At 38.7% G+C, this 22,858-nt stretch overlaps 1 protein-coding gene across 3 annotated transcripts in view; it reads right to left on the reverse strand.

Annotated features, from left to right (window-relative positions):
* Nucleotides 1-22,858, reverse strand: part of stab1 (stabilin 1) — a 149,469-nt gene that overhangs the window by 76,680 nt on the left and 49,931 nt on the right. For all 3 annotated transcript variants that reach the window (XM_076269084.1, XM_076269083.1, XM_076269086.1), the window contains exons 9-22: nucleotides 11,816-11,946; nucleotides 11,510-11,625; nucleotides 11,292-11,368; nucleotides 11,076-11,198; nucleotides 10,841-10,972; nucleotides 10,608-10,679; nucleotides 10,242-10,355; nucleotides 10,053-10,106; nucleotides 9,671-9,751; nucleotides 9,428-9,586; nucleotides 7,814-7,876; nucleotides 7,606-7,701; nucleotides 7,415-7,501; nucleotides 7,155-7,266 (exon numbers count right to left, since the gene is read on the reverse strand). In XM_076269084.1, the coding sequence (XP_076125199.1) occupies nucleotides 7,155-7,266; nucleotides 7,415-7,501; nucleotides 7,606-7,701; nucleotides 7,814-7,876; nucleotides 9,428-9,586; nucleotides 9,671-9,751; nucleotides 10,053-10,106; nucleotides 10,242-10,355; nucleotides 10,608-10,679; nucleotides 10,841-10,972; nucleotides 11,076-11,198; nucleotides 11,292-11,368; nucleotides 11,510-11,625; nucleotides 11,816-11,946 (1,417 nt within the window). The remainder of the gene's footprint in view (nucleotides 1-7,154; nucleotides 7,267-7,414; nucleotides 7,502-7,605; nucleotides 7,702-7,813; nucleotides 7,877-9,427; nucleotides 9,587-9,670; nucleotides 9,752-10,052; nucleotides 10,107-10,241; nucleotides 10,356-10,607; nucleotides 10,680-10,840; nucleotides 10,973-11,075; nucleotides 11,199-11,291; nucleotides 11,369-11,509; nucleotides 11,626-11,815; nucleotides 11,947-22,858) is intronic.

The following is a 22,858-nucleotide window of genomic DNA, read 5'->3' on the forward strand; positions in this document are numbered from 1 at the left end:
TGTGCGCATGTGGGTGTGTTTATGTCTGTGTGTGTGCATGCATGTATGTGTGTGTGTGTGTGTGTTTGTTTATTTGTGTCTGTGTGTGTGTGCCAGCATTAGGATGATTGGTGTAAACTTTGTCATGACATGATAAGCAATTCTGGCACTTAAAAACGCAACGTTCAATTCGGTCATATAAGTCATTCAAGCGTAGTGCTCATCATTAAAAGAAAACAGCAGCTTATACTTTTTCAGGTGCTTATTTTAGCTGTTTAAATTTCATTTTTTTGTTTTTGTTTGTTTGTTTTGATATGTCTTGAATAATATAAAGGCTGTGAAATATGTATTGTTGTATGTTAATTAGCTTATTGGAAGTGACGTCATGTTGGTTGCGTTTCACACGGACGCTTTTAATGTTGCACACTACACCTGACGGAGAACTGGGAAGCTGACCCGCGGTTATGGCCGCACGCCGCTGAGTCAGAAGTTTTAATGTTTGAAGCCGTGTTTTTCTTGGACTCATTTCCCTCTTAGCTGATATGCAGCCAGCGAGGTATGTGTGTGTTTATAATGCTTTATTTCTTTGCTTTATTCATTCTTTTAATGAATAATTCATTCTGGTTGTGTGATTGGATTTTCTAGTTATTGTGTTGCTTTACTGCTTTTAAACAGTTCGACGGTGGATTAAAAGATGAATTAAAGATGAAAATAAATCCATCAGTAAACTGAAGAACTTTGGCCTTTGCGTGTTTCCTGGAGGGGAGTGATACTTATAATGATAATTTTTCAGTAAAAGGCGCACTGTTCTTAGCAGTGATGCTGACAGCAGTGAGATTAGGGATTGCATCTCTATACAGTCACTCTGTTTAGAATATTTCGCCATTTGGGTATCAAGATTGATAAGATTCAGTTAATGCGTAGAGTATGGATCATCTAAAAGTTTGGGACAACCAAACAGCAGTGCAAGGTATTTAGAGTGTTGCAAATCTTTATTGTTAGTAGGTTACCATAGCTGTGTTTTTCTCTATCGCGACATTGGTTTCTTTTTTCTTTTCTTTCCCTTTTCGGCGGGTCGGGCAGTGAAGTGATTTTGCGTTAAAATGGTGTGTTTAGCAGCCAGAATTTCAAAAAATTCCCAGGTGTGTGAGTGTGTGCGTGTGCATGTGTATGCATGTGTTTTTATGTGCGTGTGTGTTTTTGAAAAAGCAAAAATTAGGTATTTTGTGGAATTCTGGCATGTAGCCCCACTAGACTTTTGTTTCTCGTTCTCGTTTGTAACACGTTTTATGGCATAGCAACCACTATAATCTATCTATCTTTACCCGTCTTCATTTTTCCAAAGCTCTTGGCCCAGATGGACTGAAGACACGCATCTTAAAGGAGTGTGTGCACCTCAGCTAGCTGGTGTGATCCACTTGGGGATCAATAAAGTATCTATCAATCTGACACAACGTGTCCAGCTGTTCCTTGATGCCAGCTTTGTACCCAGGGCATAGAAGGAAACTACCTGTTCCCAAATGACCCAATGTCAAAGCGAAGAATGACTTCAGACCAGAGGTGCTTACTTCCATCCTCTGCAAATGCATGAAGAGAGTTGTTGCAGATGAACTCATCACCATGGTCGGCTTGGACCAACTACAGTTTGCTTATAAATCAAAGCGAAGTGTGGAGAATGCCAGCCTGACTCTTCGGGACACTGTAACAAGCCACTTTGACTTTCCCAGATTCTTTGTCAGGATCTTATTTATGGATTTCTCATCTGCATTCAAATCTGCTGCAAGTTAACCCAACTCTGACACTCTGGATTAAGGAGTTTTTAAAGGACAGACCACCGCATGTGAGGGTAAATGGGTTTAAGTCCACCAACACTATTTTAAACAGCGGAGTGCCTCAGGGATGTGTGTTGTCACCTGTCCTTTTCTCCATCTATATAAATGAGATCACCTGCACCAGCAACGGACTCAAGCTATTTAAATATGTGGATGACATGGCCTTGATGGCCAACCTCACTGATGACGACTCCCTGTCCACTTACAAGCAGTATGTCAACATAATGGCACTTTGATTCAAGAGAAGCTCACTGGAGCTTAACATCACCAAGACCAAGGAACTGTGTTGCCATTGGGGCCGACTGCTTGATACTCCTCATACACTATCCACACCATTGAGACTGGAAGGGCAAGTAGTGGAACAGGTTGAAAATTTCAAGTACCTTGGTACTTTGATTGACCACCGTCTCACCTTCACCCTGCATGTTGACACAATTTACAAAAAGGCCCAACAGCGCATTTGTCTCCTCAGAAGGCTTAAAGGATTTGAAGTGAGACAGGGCATTCTATCCAGAGTATACCAGTCACTGATAGATTCTGTCATCGCTTTCAACATCACATCTTCTTGGTACAGCTTCCTACCAAACAAATGCAACAGAAGGCTGGCTAGGATAGCCAGGCAAGCCGTAATAAAGCTTTTTGAATTGAATTGAATTACCCTAGCAACAGCCTAGCAACCATCTCAAGTAAATATCTTGGTAAAACTGAATCAATACTATTTGGATCAAATGATAAGCTAAGGAAGTCACCTGGATTCAGTGTGGTAGTTGGTGATTCTGAAATAACAACTAAGGAATCAATAACTTACTTAGGCTGCATACTTGATAATAAATTATCTGCGGAGTGCATGGCTCTAAAAGTTCTGTCTAAAGTAAATCAGAAAATAAAGTTTCTAGCTAGAGTATCCACATTAATAGATAGACAAGCTCTCAAGATTCTTGCTGGGGCCCTAATACAATGCCATTTTGATTATGCCTGCACTTCATGGTTCACAACCATTCCTAAGATTTTCAAACAGAAGCTGCAGACTTCACAAAACAAATTAGTGAGGCTTATTCTTAAACTACACCCATACACACACCTCAACCCGGCTCATTTTAGTAGCCTTAAGTGGCTCAAAGTAGAGGATGGAGTAACATATATAAAAATGTGTATGGTACATAGAAATTAAAAATAAAGTACCTACATATCTTTGTAATTATTTTTCTCGGGTAAATGCTGTTCACAGTTACTCAACAAGGGGTAGTACCACTGACTTTGTTCTATGTAGATTTAAAAGTTGCATGGGTAAGGGCTCTTTTCTGTATTCAGCAGCCATCATATGGAATGGGTTACCAGTAGCATTAAAGTCAACAGACAATACTGATCATTTTAAGTCATCCCTAAAGAGCTGGCTGAGAAATAGACAGTAGTATGGTTATTGGAGTTACATGCACTGTATGTACTGAGCAGTAGACAGAGGTATTGTTATTAGAGTTACATGCACTGTATATACTGAGCAGGAGACAGTAGTATGGTTATTAGAGTTGCATGCACTGTATGTACTGTACTTCCTTCTCTGTTTTATGTTGTATGTCTGGGGATGTTTGGTCCTCTCTATGTTGCCTTGTTTTATTTTTGTTGTATTCCTCCACATACAGTACCACTAACATAATTACATTCATTTTAAGACATATGCCTTCACCATATCCCTACACCTGCAAACACTGACACACACCACCAAATGCACACTTTTTAAGGACCACAATGGAAATAAGCCCTGTGGCTTTATTGTGTTTATCCTTTTGACTGATAATTGTACAGTCATTTTTTATTATTTATTTATTCATATAAGCATCATCCTTTGTACAAAATACATCATGTCAATACAGATTTTCAATCAATCAATCAATCAATATCTCAATTCACTTCGATTATGTCAACTTAGCAACCACCTTAGCAACCAACATAATTACCCTAGCAACCACCTTTTATAGCATAGCAACTGCCATAATTACCCTAGCAACAGCCTAGCAACCATCTTAAGTACCCTAGCAACTAACCTAGCAACCACATTTTATAGCATGCTTTCCACTATAATTACCCTAGCAACCATATCAATTACCCTAGCAACCAACCTAGCGACCACTTTTCCTAGCATAGTAACCACTCTAATTACCCTAGCAACACTCTAGCAACCATATCAAATACCCTAGCAACAACCTAGCAACCACTTTTTTATAGCATAGTAACCACTATAATCACCCTAGCAATACCCCAGCAACCACTAGAAGTACCCTAGCAACAACCTAGCGACCACTTCCATAATGACACCCTAGCAAGTACTTAAGAAACCAACATGATTACACTAGCAACCAACCTAGGAACCACTTTTTATAGCATAGTAAACAATATAATTACCCTAGCAACACCCTAGCAACCACCTCAAGTACCCTAGCAACAACCTAGCAATCACTTCCATAATGCCACCCTAGCAAGCACTTCAGCAACCAACATGATTACACTAGCAACCAACCTAGGAACCACTTTTTATAGCATAGTAACCACTATTATAACCCTAGCAACACCCTAACAACCACCTCAAGTACCCTAGGAACAACCTAGCAACCACTTCCAAAATGTCAACCTAGCAACCAGCATGATTACCCTACCTAGCAACCACTTTTTATAGCATAGTAACCACTGTAATTACCTTAGCAACATCCTAGCAATCACCTTAGGTACCCTAGCAACAACCTAGCAATCACCTTAGCAACCAACATGATAACCCTAGCAATTAACCTAGCATCCACTTTTTATAGCATAGTAACCACTACGTTTACCCTAGCAACACCTTAGCAATGACTTTAAACTGATTTTTGCTATTGATTGATTGACTGCGAAAGATCTGCCGTGGCCGCCGAGCTGTTGCTGACCTGCTAGCTGCCATGCCAACTGCAGACTAACGTTAATGGTAAAGAGCTGCAATCTCACGGAGCAACAAAAGGTCGCTGTTAAAAGTCCACCGAATTGCGGATCTACACGATCACCCAGTACTTTAGACTGTGCTTCCAGTGATCTCCAGACTGCAGTCTACAAGGCAAACATCTTGGCCGTTAACGTTATCTCCAGACTGCCAGTGAATTCACCGGGTTGGTCAGTTGCTAAGGAACTTTGTTGGCATTGCATCGGTTGTGAAGACACAGCTCTGTGCGCAGTTTTTCACGGATCATCATTGGACATTTTCAGCTGGTTTGGAAATTGGACTAATTTTAACATCACTTTTCCCCCTTTTTAAACATATTGTCTTTTTTTTTACTTTTTATTTGTTTATTTGTTTTGTTGTCTGTCTTGTATGTCTTGGTGTCACGGGTACGCTGGCGACTACGCCGCTACGTCCGGCATTTTTTGTATTTGTTATTTTTTAAATGTATTTGTCATGTCTTGATGTCATGGGCACGCTGGCGACTACGCCGCTCCATCCGGCATCTTTTGTCTTGTTGTTATGTGTCTTGTTTGTGGAGCGCTTTGGGTTGCACTATGTGCATGTTAAATGCGCTTTAAAAATAAAACTGACTTGACTTGACTTGACTTGACTTGACTTGATTTTCACCTGTATCAACTGCCAGTTGCTCAACCAGGACCCCACAAAGGTCCAATTAAACTGATTTGCACCTGTATCAATTGCCATCTGCTCAACTAGGCCAACTCTCTCTGTGTCTCTCTCCATTCTAGAAGGATATAAGGCACCTTCCATCCAACTTTCTCTCCATCCATCTTCTTCAAACCATTCACCCATCAACCCATTAAACTGTATATCAACATCCATTAAACTATCTACATTCAACTTTTAAATGATCTACTCACCAGGGATTTAAAAAACGAACGATTCATAGCCTAGTAATGTCATGGCTAATAATACCCTAGGCCTATATTATTTTTGCCACCTTTGTAACATTTTAGTTTTAGTTTACCGTGGTGTATGACTTTAAACAGCGAGTGTGCTTGGTATGATGATCAGCTCCTCTAATGCAGGGTAGGACTACGTTTTGACAAGCATACAAATTCACCTTGTTCTTGCCCCATCTGAAATGACTTCTCTATTTTTGCTGCCTCCATCCTTTCTGTATTTGTTGTGTAAAAAACGTTGTATATTATGGCACTGAAGTCTTAAGTTAGTGAATTGGCTAACAGTGTTAGTTGGTAACCAAATAGCCTACACATTGCGCTACACGCTGCGTAGGCTACGTGCATTCTCTCTCCTGCTGATTTGCGTTCAGTAGCCAAGTGCGTAATATTGTAAAAGTTGAAAAAATAAATGTGTTTATTGTAGCCTACAGAAAATAAATAGCCTATCATACTGTCAGTTAATTGCCTACAGTGCAGTGAAGAGTTTGGAGAGTAAAGTTATAGGGCAACTTGAAGTTTTATGAAAATAATTTACGAACCAGAACAGAGACCATGAAGCTTCTATTTCTTGCAGCTGTTAAAACACCCACTAGATAGTTTAAATACCCACCAACATACGTTTTTGCAGTACAGATTATTTCTAAAAGTTATTTGTCTACTACTGGCTGATTTATCAAACGAGTGCTTTCTCGTTCGTCCTCCAAACTACAGGTGTTTTGGTAGAGAGCCACTGAATAAGCGATGCCAAGCAATTTCTGTAACACTTTTTGTGACATCCAGCAAATATCTCCTCATTTAATGTAAGTTCCTTCGGACAATAGGCCTACGTTCTACTCTACGTGCAGTTGTCCTCCATCTCAGTTGCATCAGTTTTCTAATTTTGAAGGTTCTAAAACATTATTATGTAGGCTAGCCTACTAGACTGTTCTCACGTTGCAGCGCTTTACTTATATGAAGTAGCATTAATCAATATGAGGGGCAGAGGGGGATAAATGTTGTCCCCCCGACGATAAAAATAATTTAGCAGAGGTAGGGATAGGAAAACCAGAGGGTGGGAAATCCTCACCATCCCCCCCTACAAATCGCACCCTGCATACAATACATACAAACACACTTACACATACATACAAACATACACATTTGAGTGTAAAAATTATATAAAATCAAGGGTGAAAGTTATGAAAACATTGGAATTAAACAAAAAAAAATACATGTCTTAGTTTTGTGACCTAAATATTAGGTAGACAAAGTCTGAGCAAAATATGAGATGGTACAGCAACCATTTTCTTGGATTTTGTCTGATTTGACACACCCATATGCCTTATTTTTGCCAATATAAGTAAATTCTTTACAAAGGCCCACAGAGACCAAATGACTTATGAGAGCATTCACAGACCATAACATTAGCAAAAAAAATGTGTTACTACAGCATTTATATATGTATCTGTGCCAAACCTTCATCACAATTTTCTCCATGTTTGTTGAGATCTGAGCAGATGTGGCAGGCTATCCCTGTGAAGCCTGGGGCACACTGGCAGCTGCCATTGCCTTGGATACCATCAAGGCACTATAAACATTTCAAGAAATTTGATGCAAAGAACAATATATTGTAAGTAGAGCTGATATATGGAACATGGCATAAAGAGCATTTTGAGTCACACAGGCAATTAAGAATATCAGTGTAGTGCAAATATTCTATTTGGAACTGTACTTACAATTCCTTTATCATAACAGGGACGAGTGAAGCCTCCAATACAAGGCTTGCAGTCTGGCCCATAGAATCCTTTACAGCACTCTGGTCTCTGGAAATCCCATACAAAACATAGGTTTTAAAGAATCAAAACATACTAGGCCAGACAGCACTACATTCTGGGAAGTATTGGAATTTCATATAATGACAACCCACCGTTTTGGTAACTTTACAATACTTGGCACATCCCATGATCTTGGTGGCAGTAAATGGAGGTACAGGGGAAGCTTCACAGCCCTTCAAATGTGCATCCTGTAGCAGTGGGAGGAATAACATGTGTCCACAAAATCTATGCAAACATCTTGGACCAAACTGACATGACTGCAATTACAAACTACAGATATTATAATTCTGTGCATCTTACCAGCTCTGTGCTGCCTGAAGGGCATTCAGTGCTGAAAAGATAACTACACCGCACACATGGACCCTGCAGAACAATAAAAAAAAAAAGTCTGATGATGTGATGTCTCATTAGAGAAACTCTTTGTAACAAATTAATTCTTATTTGGACAAAAGTGTAACCATAACCACATTTAATCTATAATACTGTAAAACCCAAATAGATGCCTCTCTCTTTTACACGCCTGGTGTGGCTACAGGTTTGGAGAAATAAAGGCTGGTTCCAAATAATTCTTTGTGCATAGAAAAACGTGGTATTAGCGCTTTCTTTGTACATACAGCCCTGAGTGTTGGCCTTTGCTAGCTTCTTTAAACTTTGCAAAATCAGCTGGGTGATGTTGTTTCAAGTGCAACACGCGAGTGCATTTGACGGGCATAAAATCGGCATCTATCAGACTGACCGGCCGGTCGCCGGTCATGGCCAATCACGTGAAAATCAGCCAATTCTGATCACCAGCTGATCAATCGGTGCATCTGTATATTACTGTCTTATACTATTTATACTGCCCCCCTGTCTATAGTGTGTATATCACATTGCGCTTTTTTGCACTTCTGGTTAGACGCAAACTGCATTTCGTTGTCTCTGAACTTGCACTCTGCACAATGAAAAAGTTTAATCTAATCTAATCTGGGCAGCCTACAGAGACCGGAGTTTTTTTACAGTGTACTGATGGAATGGGCATCTAATATTTTGAAATGAATTAATCGTGATTAAAAAAATATTCTGGTCTAAAGCTTCTTAAAGGGCATTTTAAATACAAAATAAATCACCAAATTAATGAATAACCACAAAGGGTGTATTTGTGATGCAACTGTTTAATAGCATCATAAACTACACACAGAACTATGTAGTTTCAGAGTGAAGCCATTTGTGTGTAATTCAGTGCAGTCACGGCGAAATTACATCTCTGTCATTTGCAAATTGTCTTTTACATAGAGTTAAAGATACTTTTGAAAATATCCTTAAAGATTTGGACATATGATGAGAGGGATAGACAGAGACAGTTTTGCGGCTTCCGTTACGTGGGTGAGCGCCCCACAAAGAAAGTAGGTAAACAAAATGTGTAATTGCATTAATATTTTTTAAAGCGTTATGTATTTTAAAATTAATTGTGCCGATTAACATGTTAATTTTGACAGCCCTAGTATTTTGTTAATATTCTGGTGTATTTTTATATTTGAAATAATGAATAATTCACATACACATAATTAACAATAATTCACATACAAAATCAAACAAAAGCCTATATTTTGAGGTATACAGACATTATTATAGCTCTTATTGTGGATCTACATAGATGTGTTGATAAAAAATAATGTAAACAAATATATATAATATACTCCGTGTGTGTGTGTGTGTGTGTGTGTGTGTGTGTGTGTGTGTGTGTGTGTGACCATCACCTTCCTTCAAAAAGCTCAGCCTACATAAAATTGGGAGATAGGGATACTTGTTTGGAGGTTATCTCCCAATTTCTATATGGGCTCAGCATATTGAAAGAAGGTGGGGGTGAACTCAAACAATGGCCAGATGTACTTCAAACATTGCTTACAATAGCTTTATTAATTGTCAAACACTCACTTGAATGATCTTGCTTTCATTGACATCACATCTATGTGGCAATATAGGGACAATGGAGGATGGGACAAGGACCCCATCAATGAGATGGATAACACCATTGGATGCAATAATATCCTTTGTCTCAAGGGGTGCTCCTTTTTCACCTAACAAAATTCTTCCCTGTAAAACAAAACAGAGTTGATGGGAGAGCACAAATATATCTAAATACCAGAATATTGCAGTAATGAAGTGTCTCTCACATACATCATTGGTGATTTTGATGTTGATTACTTGCTTGGCCATGGTATTAATGGCAGACATACTTGCCAGTTGGTCTACTGTAAGCTGTAGAACAAATGCAGGACAAAATAAAAGAGCACAGCATAACCAAACAAGCACACAGCACAATAGCATGGACAATCTGACAATCTGGTTCAGCTAAATCGGTCAGACGTCAATTTAGAAGTAGGAGATGTTCAACAGTGGCCGATTAACAACCAGTCTTTTCATACTTAAAATTTAACAGTAATACTACATGATACCTACAAAACTCTATGCATTTTTACATACAGCATGTTAGAACAAAATTAAATATATACATGCAGTAGGATGTTGATATAACTACATTGATTAAAAAAGACATTACCGCTGCCTCTGAGAACATGTGGTGCTTTAGAAGTTCTTGCAGCTTGTATCTGGCCTTCAGGATATGTCCGTTTTTTTGTTGAATATTTTTAACATAAAGCAAGGGAAAAAGAGTAATTACCCCATTGCAAATCTTTTAAAACAGGATAAAGGATAAATACTATGGAAATAAAGAAGCCTAGGTACTCACATCGCTTAGCATGTATAAGACACTGCCATCCCTGAATCTGTCGATTGCATTATTGGTGGGAACAAACACTGTTAATGGTCCAGGACCTCTTAGGGGCATGGATGCGCCACAATTCTAGCAAGGGCATATACATTCTTGTAAATCCCAAAGGCATAGATATATTTCAATCTTATGCATTTATTTACAAACAAACAAACCAAAGCAAAGGCCCTTCTTTTCACAATCCTGCTACATAGGAGTGCAGTTATCAATTTGAAACATGGATGACTGCTTTTGATTTATTCAATCACTTATCTTTAATCAATTTCCAATGACTGAAAATGTTGAAATGTTGAAAAACACTTATGTTTTTTTTAGTTTACTTACGTCAAGAAGAGATACAAATCGATTAAATTTAGTGTCTTCTGCAAGGATGTCTCCAATAGTCTGGCTGGCCAACTGTAAACATGAAACATCAAGGGATACAACACAACAGAAAATGTGGACATTTTAACAAATGTGACAACATTTCAAAAACAGGTATCATTATCCAGTTTATTCAGTCATAGGAATGGGTGATTATGACATTCATAAAATCAAGCTTTTTTCACTAAATATACCTGGGTGTTTGAAGCATCAGTTGGAAGATTTGTGATGGGCTTGTCAATTATATGAATTATTCCATTAGATGCAACAATATTACTTTCCTTTATTGTAAACAATGTGTCTGGGTCCCTCATGAAGATAAATGTCTGTAGTTAAGTTGAGGGAAAGGTCAAATCAGATACATCAGGATGATCCTTCACAAATTTCACTGAATTCCATGACAAAATGACAATATTTAAGTAGAAGTACCTTGTCAGTTTTGAACCTGATTGTCTCTCCACTATATGTCCATATGTCATTGCCCTTAAGCTCATCGGAGAGATGCTGGCCCAATATAAGGTGGTGTTTGCAAAGGGAGGACTCAGACACTCCCTAGATACCGAAAGTATATTCAAAACAAAAGTATTGACAAAACATAGTATATGACTGCAGCAAATATGTCACTGGTTATGCCACTTTACTCACTGGTAATGAAAAACGCAGAAAAGGGACGAGAGCTGTAAATGGCCCCCGCTGGCTCACGCTTAGTTCACATCCTTTCCCTGAGAGCAGAGATAAGAATTCATTTTTTACATTTAGTCACTGTCCAGAAGAATCTTTTGTGTTTATTTACAGATTAGATTTATGGAGTGGTGCAATTGTTATAAATCTGAAATCTGTAAACCAAAATGACAATATCCTACTAAATAATTGGATGGCACCAGTCAAGTCCCCAGCATGGTTCAATTCCACAATCCTCTCCATGATTGTACCAAAACAACGATATCCATCACCAACTTGCTGAGCACTGCATATGCACCTGTAGAGAAAGCATTTGTTCAACATTAATCAATGAAGGATCACAGATTAATTGTTATGGTAATCTCTCTCAAGATTTGAGTTTGATTTAATGCAATGCATGATAAGACATATTCTTAACACTAATAGACAGCAAGAATTACTTTATTGGTCCATCCTTCAACCTTGCACACTACAATACCACTACCAACCTGGGAATCCCATCCTGTCCAGTCTGACACAGAGAACTAATATGACAGGTGCTGTCAGTACAGGCAGACTTCATAACACAGCCAGTAGAAGGGTTAGAGCTCTCCATTCCACTCAAGCAAGAACATACAACCTGTAGAGTAAAAAGCACATCCAGAGCTTTAGTTGTTGGGTTGGTGAAATCATATTTAGAAATTTTGAAAAACGACAGTCTTCGCGTGCAGGTACATGTGTGCTAAAAGATAGATACAGCTAATTATCATTAAACTACACTTAGGTTTAGAAAAGAGGAGGGTTATTTTGAACTTAGCCAAGTCCAATTTGTCTCTGTTCCTCTAAATCACTGTTGCCCAAACTGTGCTGTGAGGTCCATATCCAAAAATCCATATTGATCAATTAACAATTTACCCAAAATTGTGGGCTATTGAAATCATATTTCAAGAAATTGCTCCTGAACGGAACTGTAGATTCGCATAATATTTTGCACATTTGTTCATCTTTCTTCACACCATTTATATTTAAGGAATGTTACATCCATCCAATCACACCTTAAACAGTCAATTTAAAGTGGTCTTCAGAATTCACTATACAAGGGCCAGACTGAAAAAAAACTATTCCCTGATACAGATGAATCCTGCATCAGGTGCTCTCAATCTCCAGCAAACCATACACACACTTTTTTCTCCTGCCCTATTTGTGAATTTATGTGTACTGTTTAAAAACAAGAAAAATGTCAAACCTACTCATTCCCTATACAGTCTGTAACACTTTTTTTCAGGTTAGATCAATAAACATATTTGCATTTTTAAACACTTTTTTTGGATAAACTTTACTTGACAGTGTCATGTCACTCTTATGTCGATACTGTCATGAATGTGTCAAACAAGTCATAAATGTTTATGGCATAACACTTCTGTCATTCGGTTTTTGTCATAACAGGGGGTTAGGATTAGAGGCTAGGATTAGGGTTAGGGTTCATGTGTCATGACAGTGTCATATGCTCATGACAGTGTCATGTCACTCTTATGTCGATACTGTCAAGTAAAGTGTTACCCTTTTTTTTTAGCATATGCCCTTTCCGTGAATATATTGCAGATATGTCAACATCAGAAGCGCAGATTTTCTGCAGTTTGTCAAATATTTAATATACAGTGTCCATTGTTACACTCAACACGTAAATGTAACAATCCTGCCGTCTTATCTGGGCCTAAGCTCATTTAAGTTGGATTGTGGTAAAGTGGAAACAGTCCTGTGGTTAGACCAATCAAAATTTGCAACTCTTTTTGGAAATCAACGACTCCGCATCCTCTCGGCTAAAGAGAGGGACTATCAGGGTACCCGCGGAGTCTCAAAAGTATTAAAAAGTATTACATTTCATTTTCCTAAATTAAGGCCTTAAAAAGTATTGAATTTCACCTCAAAGTCTGGATTTTTTTTACGGAAGTCTTAATTTTTCAAATGATCAGTAGATTTAGTCTAATATCCTCACGTAGCGTAAATCAGACTCAAGGATAGAGCTCACAGGCCAAAACACTACATGACAACATCAACATCAGCTGAGGGCTGCAACTTAGGGGTGGGCGATATCGTCTGTGATAATATTGTGATTGTTGTTTTAACGATGTGCAAATTTACATTATCGAGTATTTAAATTACTTATGGGGAAATAACACCCGAAATCAGGCATTGAAACCTCATACATTCACTAAATCCAGGAGGTGTATGCGAGAGAAGCCCCTGCCTGCTGCAGAGCAAGTGTCACATGATCGCTAGTGGGTCCACGTTGTCACACGCATGCCTAATGTTTATTTTGTGCAGCTAGACTACTTGGGATTTTGTGCAGCTACTTCTGTTAAAGTAGCATTGATGAGACTGTCACGTTTTTTCCTACATGGTATTATATGGAGGCCTTTGAGTATTTTAATAGTCAGTTGTAAGCAAAGAACTCTTCTCATGTAACCCTTTTGTAAATGGACTGAAGTTTGGTCTAAATATCTACGTTTATCGATTATGCTAACCGTTAGCATCTCTATGGGATTTCTCATATACATTAGCCATAAGCTAACACATTAGTTTCTATTCTGTAACTTGGAATGCTAATCTACATGATTGCTCTTAAACAAAACATCGAAGGAAATAACTGAGATGCACTCTGTTGGTCTGCTTCATTTTACAGTGAATCCTAAGTAAAGGTTTTTGAAAGGAACTTCAGCTTAAGACTTTCTCATGTTATTGCCAGACACTCTAGTGGGGGCAGAATTGGAATGTGTCAGAGTGACAATGCAATGCAATGCAAAAAGTCACAGGTTAGGTTATTGGTTATTATTGTATTGATGCTACTTATAAATAATGAGCTGTAAAGCGACTCAGACTTTTTACAAAAAATGTTTTAAAGGATATCGACTAATTATCGTTATCGTCAAAATCACAAAAAATATTGAGATATTATTTTCTGTCCATATCGCCCACCCCTACTGCAACTTCACTTTTTAAATGACAATATCCTGGCCGGACTACTGTTGTCAGTGAAATGAACATGATTTCTTAATGTCTAGTGACATATCAGGGCCATTTTATGATTAATTGAAATTAGAGCCCGACCGATAAAGGATTTTGAAGGCCGATACCGATACAAATATTTGTTGATTTAAAAATCCGATATTCCGATATACCGGCCGATATATTTTTTTTTTCAGAAACGCGCAACAAAACATTAACAGATTTCCCTAACATTAGTTATTTGTAGTTATTTATGAGTATTGACTAAAATAATATGATAATGCATTTCAAAAACAAACTTGTTTATTTTTAAATAATATTGTCACAGTGGAACAGAGGAACATCGAAATATATTAAAGTTCTGATAAATAAAATGTATAAAAATAGAAACTTAAGATATGAAACTTAGTTTTTTGAACAAAAACACAATAACAACAAGTTTCATAAATATAACTTTGAACTAAGACTTAACAATTACAAAAAATAATGATGACATTATTACTATCATCATCATTGGGGGCCAAGCAGCGAAGCTGCGAAGGCACCCATTGTGTTTCTATGTTTTCTTATTATTATTACGCTTCCGTCATTGAAGTCAATGGCAGCCCATAGAACCGTCTGGTGAAAAGTTGTGAAATTTGGCACACTGATTGGGGACAGGCTCATGATTAATTTCACCAAGTTTCATACCGGCACCTTGAGCGCTCTAGCGCCACCAACAGGCCAAAGTTGGACGTGCGTTCACGCACATAACTTTTGACCCGTTGACCTGATTGTCAAAAATGAGGTATCGTTGGAATCCTTGGACCAAGCCGAGTTCAATGGACTCTATGACGTCATTTTCCGCCATTATGGTTTTTCCGCCATTTTTGATTTAATCAAAAACACTTAAAAGTTTTCACAAGTCATAAATTTTGTCCAATCTACACCAAACCTGACACACATGATCTTCAGACCAAGCCTCACAAAAGATACTCCTTTTCGTCTTCGGAACTAAAACCGTTCACCCGTAACAGCGAATCAAAATTTGCGGCAAAGCCGCCAAACAGGAAGTGAGCTCATATCTCAGCAACCCATTGATCTATCATAACCAAACTTTGTACATGGACTCAGGACCCAATCAGGGGGACGCTCAAAAAATTTGGTGACCTTTTACCTCTAGGGGGCGCTGTAATTTAGAAACATGCCTTTTGGCCTGTAGCTGCTGTTGTGCTTAGAAATAAAACGCACTAGTGGTGTCTGGTAATACTGTTGGAGGTCCTTAGGCCGACCCAAGCCAACTTGTGATGTCATCGTTATTGATTCGGCCGCCATATTGGATTAAATCAAAAACACGTACAAGTTTTTGCAGATCACAAATTTTAGCAGATCCTCACCAAAATTGGCAGAGACCATCTTCAGACCATCCCTTATCAGTGCATTGCTTTTTGGAACAATTGACAGTAGCATTCGGCTGTAACAGCCAATCGAAACTTGCGGCGAAGCCGCCAAACAGGAAGTGAGCTCATATCTCAGCAACCCTTGCATGTATCATAACCAACCTTACTACATGAATTCATGACCCCATTAGGAGGACGCTCAAAAACTTCGGTGACCTTTGACCTGTAGGGCGTGCTGCAATTAGCAATATTGCATTTTGATCTGTAGTTGCTGATGTGTTTTATCAATCTTTTATTTTTTGATGTGAAACTGATGACAACATGTTCCATCCAGTTCATTGTAATGCGTGCGTGCAAGGGCGGGGGGGGGCGAGGCAGGACGGGGTGGGACGGGCAGGGGTGATTACGTGGGGGGGCTGGCTGGCGGAGGCGGTGGCAATTCTCATCCCTGTTTCAGCCCTACAAAATCAGTTATGTTTTGATTTGACACTAGTTGAAAGTGTTGATCGCGGATGTCTGCTGAGTTCTGTCTTGTCGCCATGGCTACTCCAGCCTATTCTGCTTGGCCCCCTCATTGCTGCTTGCAGCTATATTTTGTATTATCATTAAACAAGATAAAGGTCACTCTTAAATGTTTGAGTGTGCGTGTGTAATAATTAGTGGGTTTGATCAAGGAGCAAGCCCACTATTGTTCTTCTTAAAGGTCCAGTATGTAGGAAATAATGGAAAATAAACTGTAACCATTCCAAAAATGATCACCATATGTTGTCAGAGAGTAAGGAAACACGATGAATTGAAGTAATGGCTTATTTGACAACACTACTCTAACCCGTAAAACCCTGTAAAACCTATGAAAAATAATGAGTTACGGGGCGGAATCTCTTGGAATTTTCGTTTATGTTTTGAACGATTAATTCTAGAATAGCGTATTAATAATGGGCTAGCGTGACCTCCTATTTGGGTTGCCAAATTAGCAAAGGCCAACTGTCAACAGCTGTCAGTTGTAGTCATGAACGCCTACGAGAGGCAGGCAAATTTCCAAAATTAAAACAAGAAACAAATTAAGTGCATCGGAGGAGCTTCCTGAGATGGTGACGTCTTCGTCAAACGAAGAATATCAAGTCTGACGCAGAGCTGGCCATATTTCTTCACGACAGGTAGCCTAGGCTAAAATTCATCTGCATCGCTAACTTCAGCAAAATATGTTACGTTGGTTAGAGAGGTATGTTTTGTTTTCACGGTTTCCGTAATGTGTAGCTGGGTCATGGTTGGAGAAACGTTAAAGCAGCTGCAGGTCAACTAACGTTAGCTAAGTCTTCATTACATCTGGCAACCCAGAAGAGGCTCGCGTCTGGTAGTCTTGAGAACGTTCACCAGTGTTTTGATTTTGGCCTACAGAACGTTCGATAACAATCCTACAAATTGCACCTTTAAGTTTTCTTTATTTATTATTCCTTTTCACCCACTTTTTGGCCAAACTACTGCTCCTAGACCGTTTGAGCTATCGACGCAGTTCGAACTCCAAAAATTCAGGCCCGAACCGGTGTAACTTGCTTGTTAATTTCGTGTCGCTGGCCCTTGTCGTTTTTGCGGTATTCCCGTTTTTCTGCGTTTTTGGGCCCGAATGAAATGAATGGCGGAATGTTCAAGGATTCTAATTCCGATTGTGACATCACAGCTCTAATTGTTTAAGCTTGCACCTGGCAGTGTTCTGAGGCATCTGGCAGAGCTCTAATGGGCTGGGCTGGGCTGTCTGTGTATATGAAGGTGTGTGCATGTAACTTTTGACCAGTATGTCCGATTTTCATGAATGAGGTACCGTTGGAATCCTCGAATGAAGCCCAGTTCAATGCCTTGCCAGCACTAAGTGTAAAGGTAATGTAAAAAAAGATGAGACAGCGCGACATCTTTTTTTTAAAGCCAAACCATGTTCATATAGGTCATTAAAATAAATAAATAAATAAAGTATTTTCCCAATCCATTCAGCCCAGTCCTATGCCCAGCTAGCTCCACTCAAACCTAGCCTGTGTACAGTTTTATAGATTATTACATTGAGAAACACACATTCATACACATTAAGCACATCCACACAGCACTACCATTCAAGTTAAGTTACTCATCATTGCCCGGCAAGAAGTCCACAATCAATTCAATTGTCTTGCCACGATCTGTGGAGCTTACAGACAACGTTATATTACTATAGGTTCTGTATGCTATTTAAAGCCGACCTAACGATGAGTCCCTTCATGACGGTGTGTTGCAATGCATTCTGGGTGCTGTGCTGTGATCCGACAGCTCGTCACCTGACCCATCAAACACAACGATGCTTGAACCAGAGCGCTTGAACTAAACGTAGTAAAAATAAATAGCTACCAAGGCTCCAAATAGCAACACACTACACCGTAGCATAATGAGGGTATCTACATGTAAACCGAAGCATTCAGAACTGTGTAAGTCTACAGGCAGTTTATTAAAAAGAAAAACAGTACCGTTCACGTCTCGTTCACACAGACGGGCGCCATCTTGAGACAACACAACTCTCTGGGATGTGGCGTAATCTCGCGTGAAACCTTGTTGCCAGAACAGCAGGAAGAGGTAACAGGATAGCAGCACGAAAGATACACAGGATGCACACGGAATTCGAACGAATTTGAAGACATCGAAGAACGAACCCTTTTAGTTTGATGGACGTCCTTATCAGTCTATGGTCTAACTTATGAACGTGTCGGGTCAACGTCAACGATAAGTAAGTTAGGCTAACGTAAACATCATTCATTCAAACATCGTCATTTTAGGTACTACTTTCACAAAGTCTGTAGTTCTGTCAAAATGTATCTTATCTTGAACAGACTACATGGTTATCTTCCTTAGACTTCGTAGATGTAGTTACTACAATTTGGAAGCGAAATTCGAAGTGTAAATATGGTTGTAATGTGTAAACAGAACAACCGCGATTTTGCAAGCTAGAAAAAAGGAAGTGAAGTGAATGGAGTCATTTTAGGTACTACTTTCACGAAGTCTGTAGTTCTGTCAAAATGTATCTTATCTTGAACAGACTACATGGTTATCTTCCTTAGACTTCGTAGATGTAGTTACTACAATTTGGAAGCGAAATTCGAAGTGTAAATATGGTTTTAATGTGTAAACAAGACGCCTGATGTTTAATATATGTTAATGAATGGGCACAGTATTATTGTGTACAGTAATGGGCTATCAGTAGTATGTAAACAGTTCATGTGTTATGTGATTTACATAAACTAGTAAACAACAGAAATGTTAAAAGCTGGTATTGTGTTTCCTGAATTCAGGCATTCAAATGAAATGTAATTAAATAGCATATGAATCATGCAACAATGCAAAAACAATGAAACTAGTGTAGGTCTAATTATATTTTACATTACTAAAGCAGTACTCTGATGTGCATGCTTTCACAAACTTTTGTGAACAATCTTAGCACTTTAAACTTTGACTGTTTTGAAGTGCATGTAGGCAATATAGTATAAAAATAATAATAATTGTGATATCGTTACAATTTGATGGGGGGGTGGGAGAAGGGGTGGGTTCATGTAGGTGGGCCCTATGACCCCAAAGTATGCCTTGACTGGGCCTCAGGTCAAAGAAGTTTGAGAAAGGCTGATGTAGACGACAAAGCAGCAAGGAGGCGTCGTGTGATCATTTAAACAAGTTTTATGACAAGGTCGATGAGGGTGGGAAAAATCGTACATTTCTGTGCAAACTTTGCCCGCACTTCAGTCACATTCAGTCACATTGTCTTTTAAGAAAATGCAGTCCATTTTTCGGTTCCAGCAGCCAACAACCTCAGAACTGACCCTTCAGGCCTCTCAGGAGGCCTGGCCTTCTAACCTAGTGACCACCTTAGCAACCAGCATGATTGCCCTAGCAACCAGCATAGCAACCACTATATTTATGCGTTTTAGCTTATTGGATGTTGCGTTAATGCAGATAACTTTTGATCCGTGTGCCCGATTTTCATAAATGAGGTACCGTTGGAATCCTTGGATGAGGCCAAGTTCCATGCCCCTGATCAAACCCACTCTTGCAGTTCCTCGGAACCGCAATTCTAGTTAGTCCCTATTGCCTTATAAGCTACCTTATAATTACAATGTCAGCTTGCTTATCCCTTTACCTGCACTTTTAAAATTATTTCCATCAAGCTACATCAAACCATTTTCAATCATCAGTTGCTGCCTGCCTTCTAAAACATACTATTTAGTGATCTAAATCCATTATGTAACTCTGCTGCGGGTGAACGACAGTCTGAAGCGCACACTTGGCGTCATTGGATTTCACACACGTGTAAAAGAAAAGCTAACTTTTATGCACAAGCTACGTTTTGCACAAGCTACTTTTGATACTTTTTCTCTATGTCTAAATGTTCACTCCTCTCACGTCTAATTTACATTTTACAATGCAGGGACTGTAACTACAGATATACTACTAATAAATCATTACTTTATTTAGGCAGAATAAGTTCGTTGTGGTTTCCAAGCTCATTAATGTTAACGTTAGCGGTCTTCCACTGATATTCATAGCATTAGCTAGCTTTGTGGTTAGCTAGTCTATGATGAGCCCTAATTTAGCAATGGATAACGTCTTACTGCAAATTGTAAAACATACGCTTTCAAAATAACAGGCCGGGGAGAGATTATACGTTCCACTGCTATAACTGTCACGCTATTAAGGAAATACATCTTCAGTCACATTGTCAAAAGTTAAAAAGACAGACAGTCAACTACACTGTAACAACGTAACGTAATTACTAGCTAATTCCACTTCACTCCCACTTATTTAACAGCAGCAAAACTGGACATTGTTTTCACGAACTTTGTCATGCTTATTTGAGTTAAGAGAACTGATGGGGATGTTCTTTTAATTGTTATTTCAAGCAATGTATGTCTCGTGACCAAATCACCATGAACACACTTCACTGATGATCTCACTCGCGGATAACTGGTTCTCTCTGCCCGACTCTGGCTGGATCAGCAGGATGCAAGATGTGTGGCGCGTTATACACGAGTGTTGCCAGCAGGGACGGTGTAGAGTGCCCTCTGGAGGACAAACTATACAACGCCAACACTCGTGACATGGTTGAAGGGTGTTTCGTCCGTTTTTATAAATGCCGATACCGATAGTTTGGAAAATGCCTAATATCGGCCGATAATATCGGCCCGCCGATAGATCGGTCGTGCTCTAATTGAAATACATTTTACATACGGTTCCTTTAACCCCAGTGGAATTCTACAACAATGCCCCAGATTCCTGGGAATTCTAAGAGAAAAGGGCAATTTGAGAAACATTTCAAATAACCAAGAATAACTAAAAATCTAATGAAAAGTGTCAATTGTAAGTTTTTTTTTCAGTTTAAAGATTAGAAATGGCTCTTTCAAATGATATATGATCCATTAAGAATTATATATTCATGTTTCCCATAGACGGCCATAGGCCTACTCACAGTCTCAAAGTCTTTCACTAACAAAAGGTTATGGTTCACATATTTCTGTATTAGAAGCTGGGAAACAAGATACTATATGAGTACTGATTTCATTGAAATAGACTGGCATATCTTGCACTTATTTGGGATTTAGCTAGACAGTTGAGCCTTACAGCTAAAAAATGATGAGGATATGAACTAACGTAGGCCAGAAGCATAGCGCATGAAACCGTGACTCATTTAACTAAGCATGTCACCAAGAACAGGGACTGTTAAACCTGACATGGATTTACGTTTTGTTTTACATGCACATCATGTTATATAATTTATCTAAACTTGATCAGTTGATGATAATGAACCTGTTGCTCTCGTTCACTAACCTTCAACCTATCCTGTGCTAACATTACGAGTCTCAGACTAACGTTAACCTGGCATGGGTTTATCATAAACTTTATTGTTAATTAGGCCCATGACCCATCACTGAACTATGCCTATATTTTGCTGGTGCTAGCTAAACTCAAACTGACTTTCACAGTGACAGCCATACGAATGTTTTTATGCCAGAGAGGCAGCTAAGTCAGTCATGACAAACGGGAGGATGCTAACGTTAAATATATTACTTTCATGTTTTTATTTTGTCATTTTCTTACATCAATATGATCGTCACTGACATCAAAACATGGTGGATGCATATCAATACTATCTCATCCAATGAGAAAAGACACGGACGCTTGTTAGAAGCCATAACTCCAGAGGCACCAGAGAGGCATATAAGTCCTCAACCGGTCATTTAACAGGCTAAACTCAAAAATACCGGAGAAATGTAAATAGCGACCTAGCCATTTAAGTGTGTCAAAATAAAAGTCTGATGTTTATGTATCCACTAACGCTGTATTATTTCATGTATGATGTCTCTTTAAGAATTGCGGCCGGCCGCGGCCGTTACAGGAGAATATAGAACGGCCGTCGACGGCCGCTATAGGGAGGGAAAGTGAAAACCAGCGCCCCAAGTGGTTGCGTTCCTATCGAAGAGCAGCTCCAATGTTAAGTCCCATAGACCTATTTTAAAAAAATATATTGTGAAGCCAAATCAGCGATGTTATCCACCAAAAATATTTTTCAGTGTCTATACAGTAATAATCTTCTGTGAAAATGTCAGACCCTATTTTGCCTTATTTAAGGCGAGACACTACAGGTGAATAGGGTACAATTTTTAAATAATAGACATCACCATGAAACTTCCTCAGTTGATTACTTACACAAGTATGAACAAAAAATGTATTACAAGTTTTTGAAATTCGAATGTTTAATTATGCAAATTAGGCATTATCTCATTAAATATGCGCAAATTTGCATATATTTTCGGTAGATAGATCTGAATATACGATAAAGCCTGGTACAAAATTATTCTTTCATTTTGTTTGCATACAAGATAAAAATAAAATTACAGAGGGATTTCAGGATATCTGCTTTCATTACCTAGGAAATCAGAATATACTGTCCATAGCCTTAAAACATCGATTTTTGCCTTATATTTTTGATTAAAATGTCACATAAATCAGGCCAGGAATGATTTATTAACAAATCCCTCTGTAAATATCTTCAGAATACTGCTAAGTGTATATCTGGAAAGTTTGGTGTACATAGGTGCTACATAGGCTGAGATGTTTCTACTGGAAAATGATAAAAACTCAATTTGAGAAAACAGCCTTGGA

The sequence above is a fragment of the Alosa pseudoharengus genome, unplaced genomic scaffold, assembly GCF_046254945.1.
Source record: "Alosa pseudoharengus isolate Yale_2024_CS ecotype anadromous, Long Island Sound unplaced genomic scaffold, YU_APseudo_1.1 YU_APseudo_1.1_scf_5, whole genome shotgun sequence".
Lineage (NCBI taxonomy): Eukaryota > Metazoa > Chordata > Actinopteri > Clupeiformes > Clupeidae > Alosa > Alosa pseudoharengus.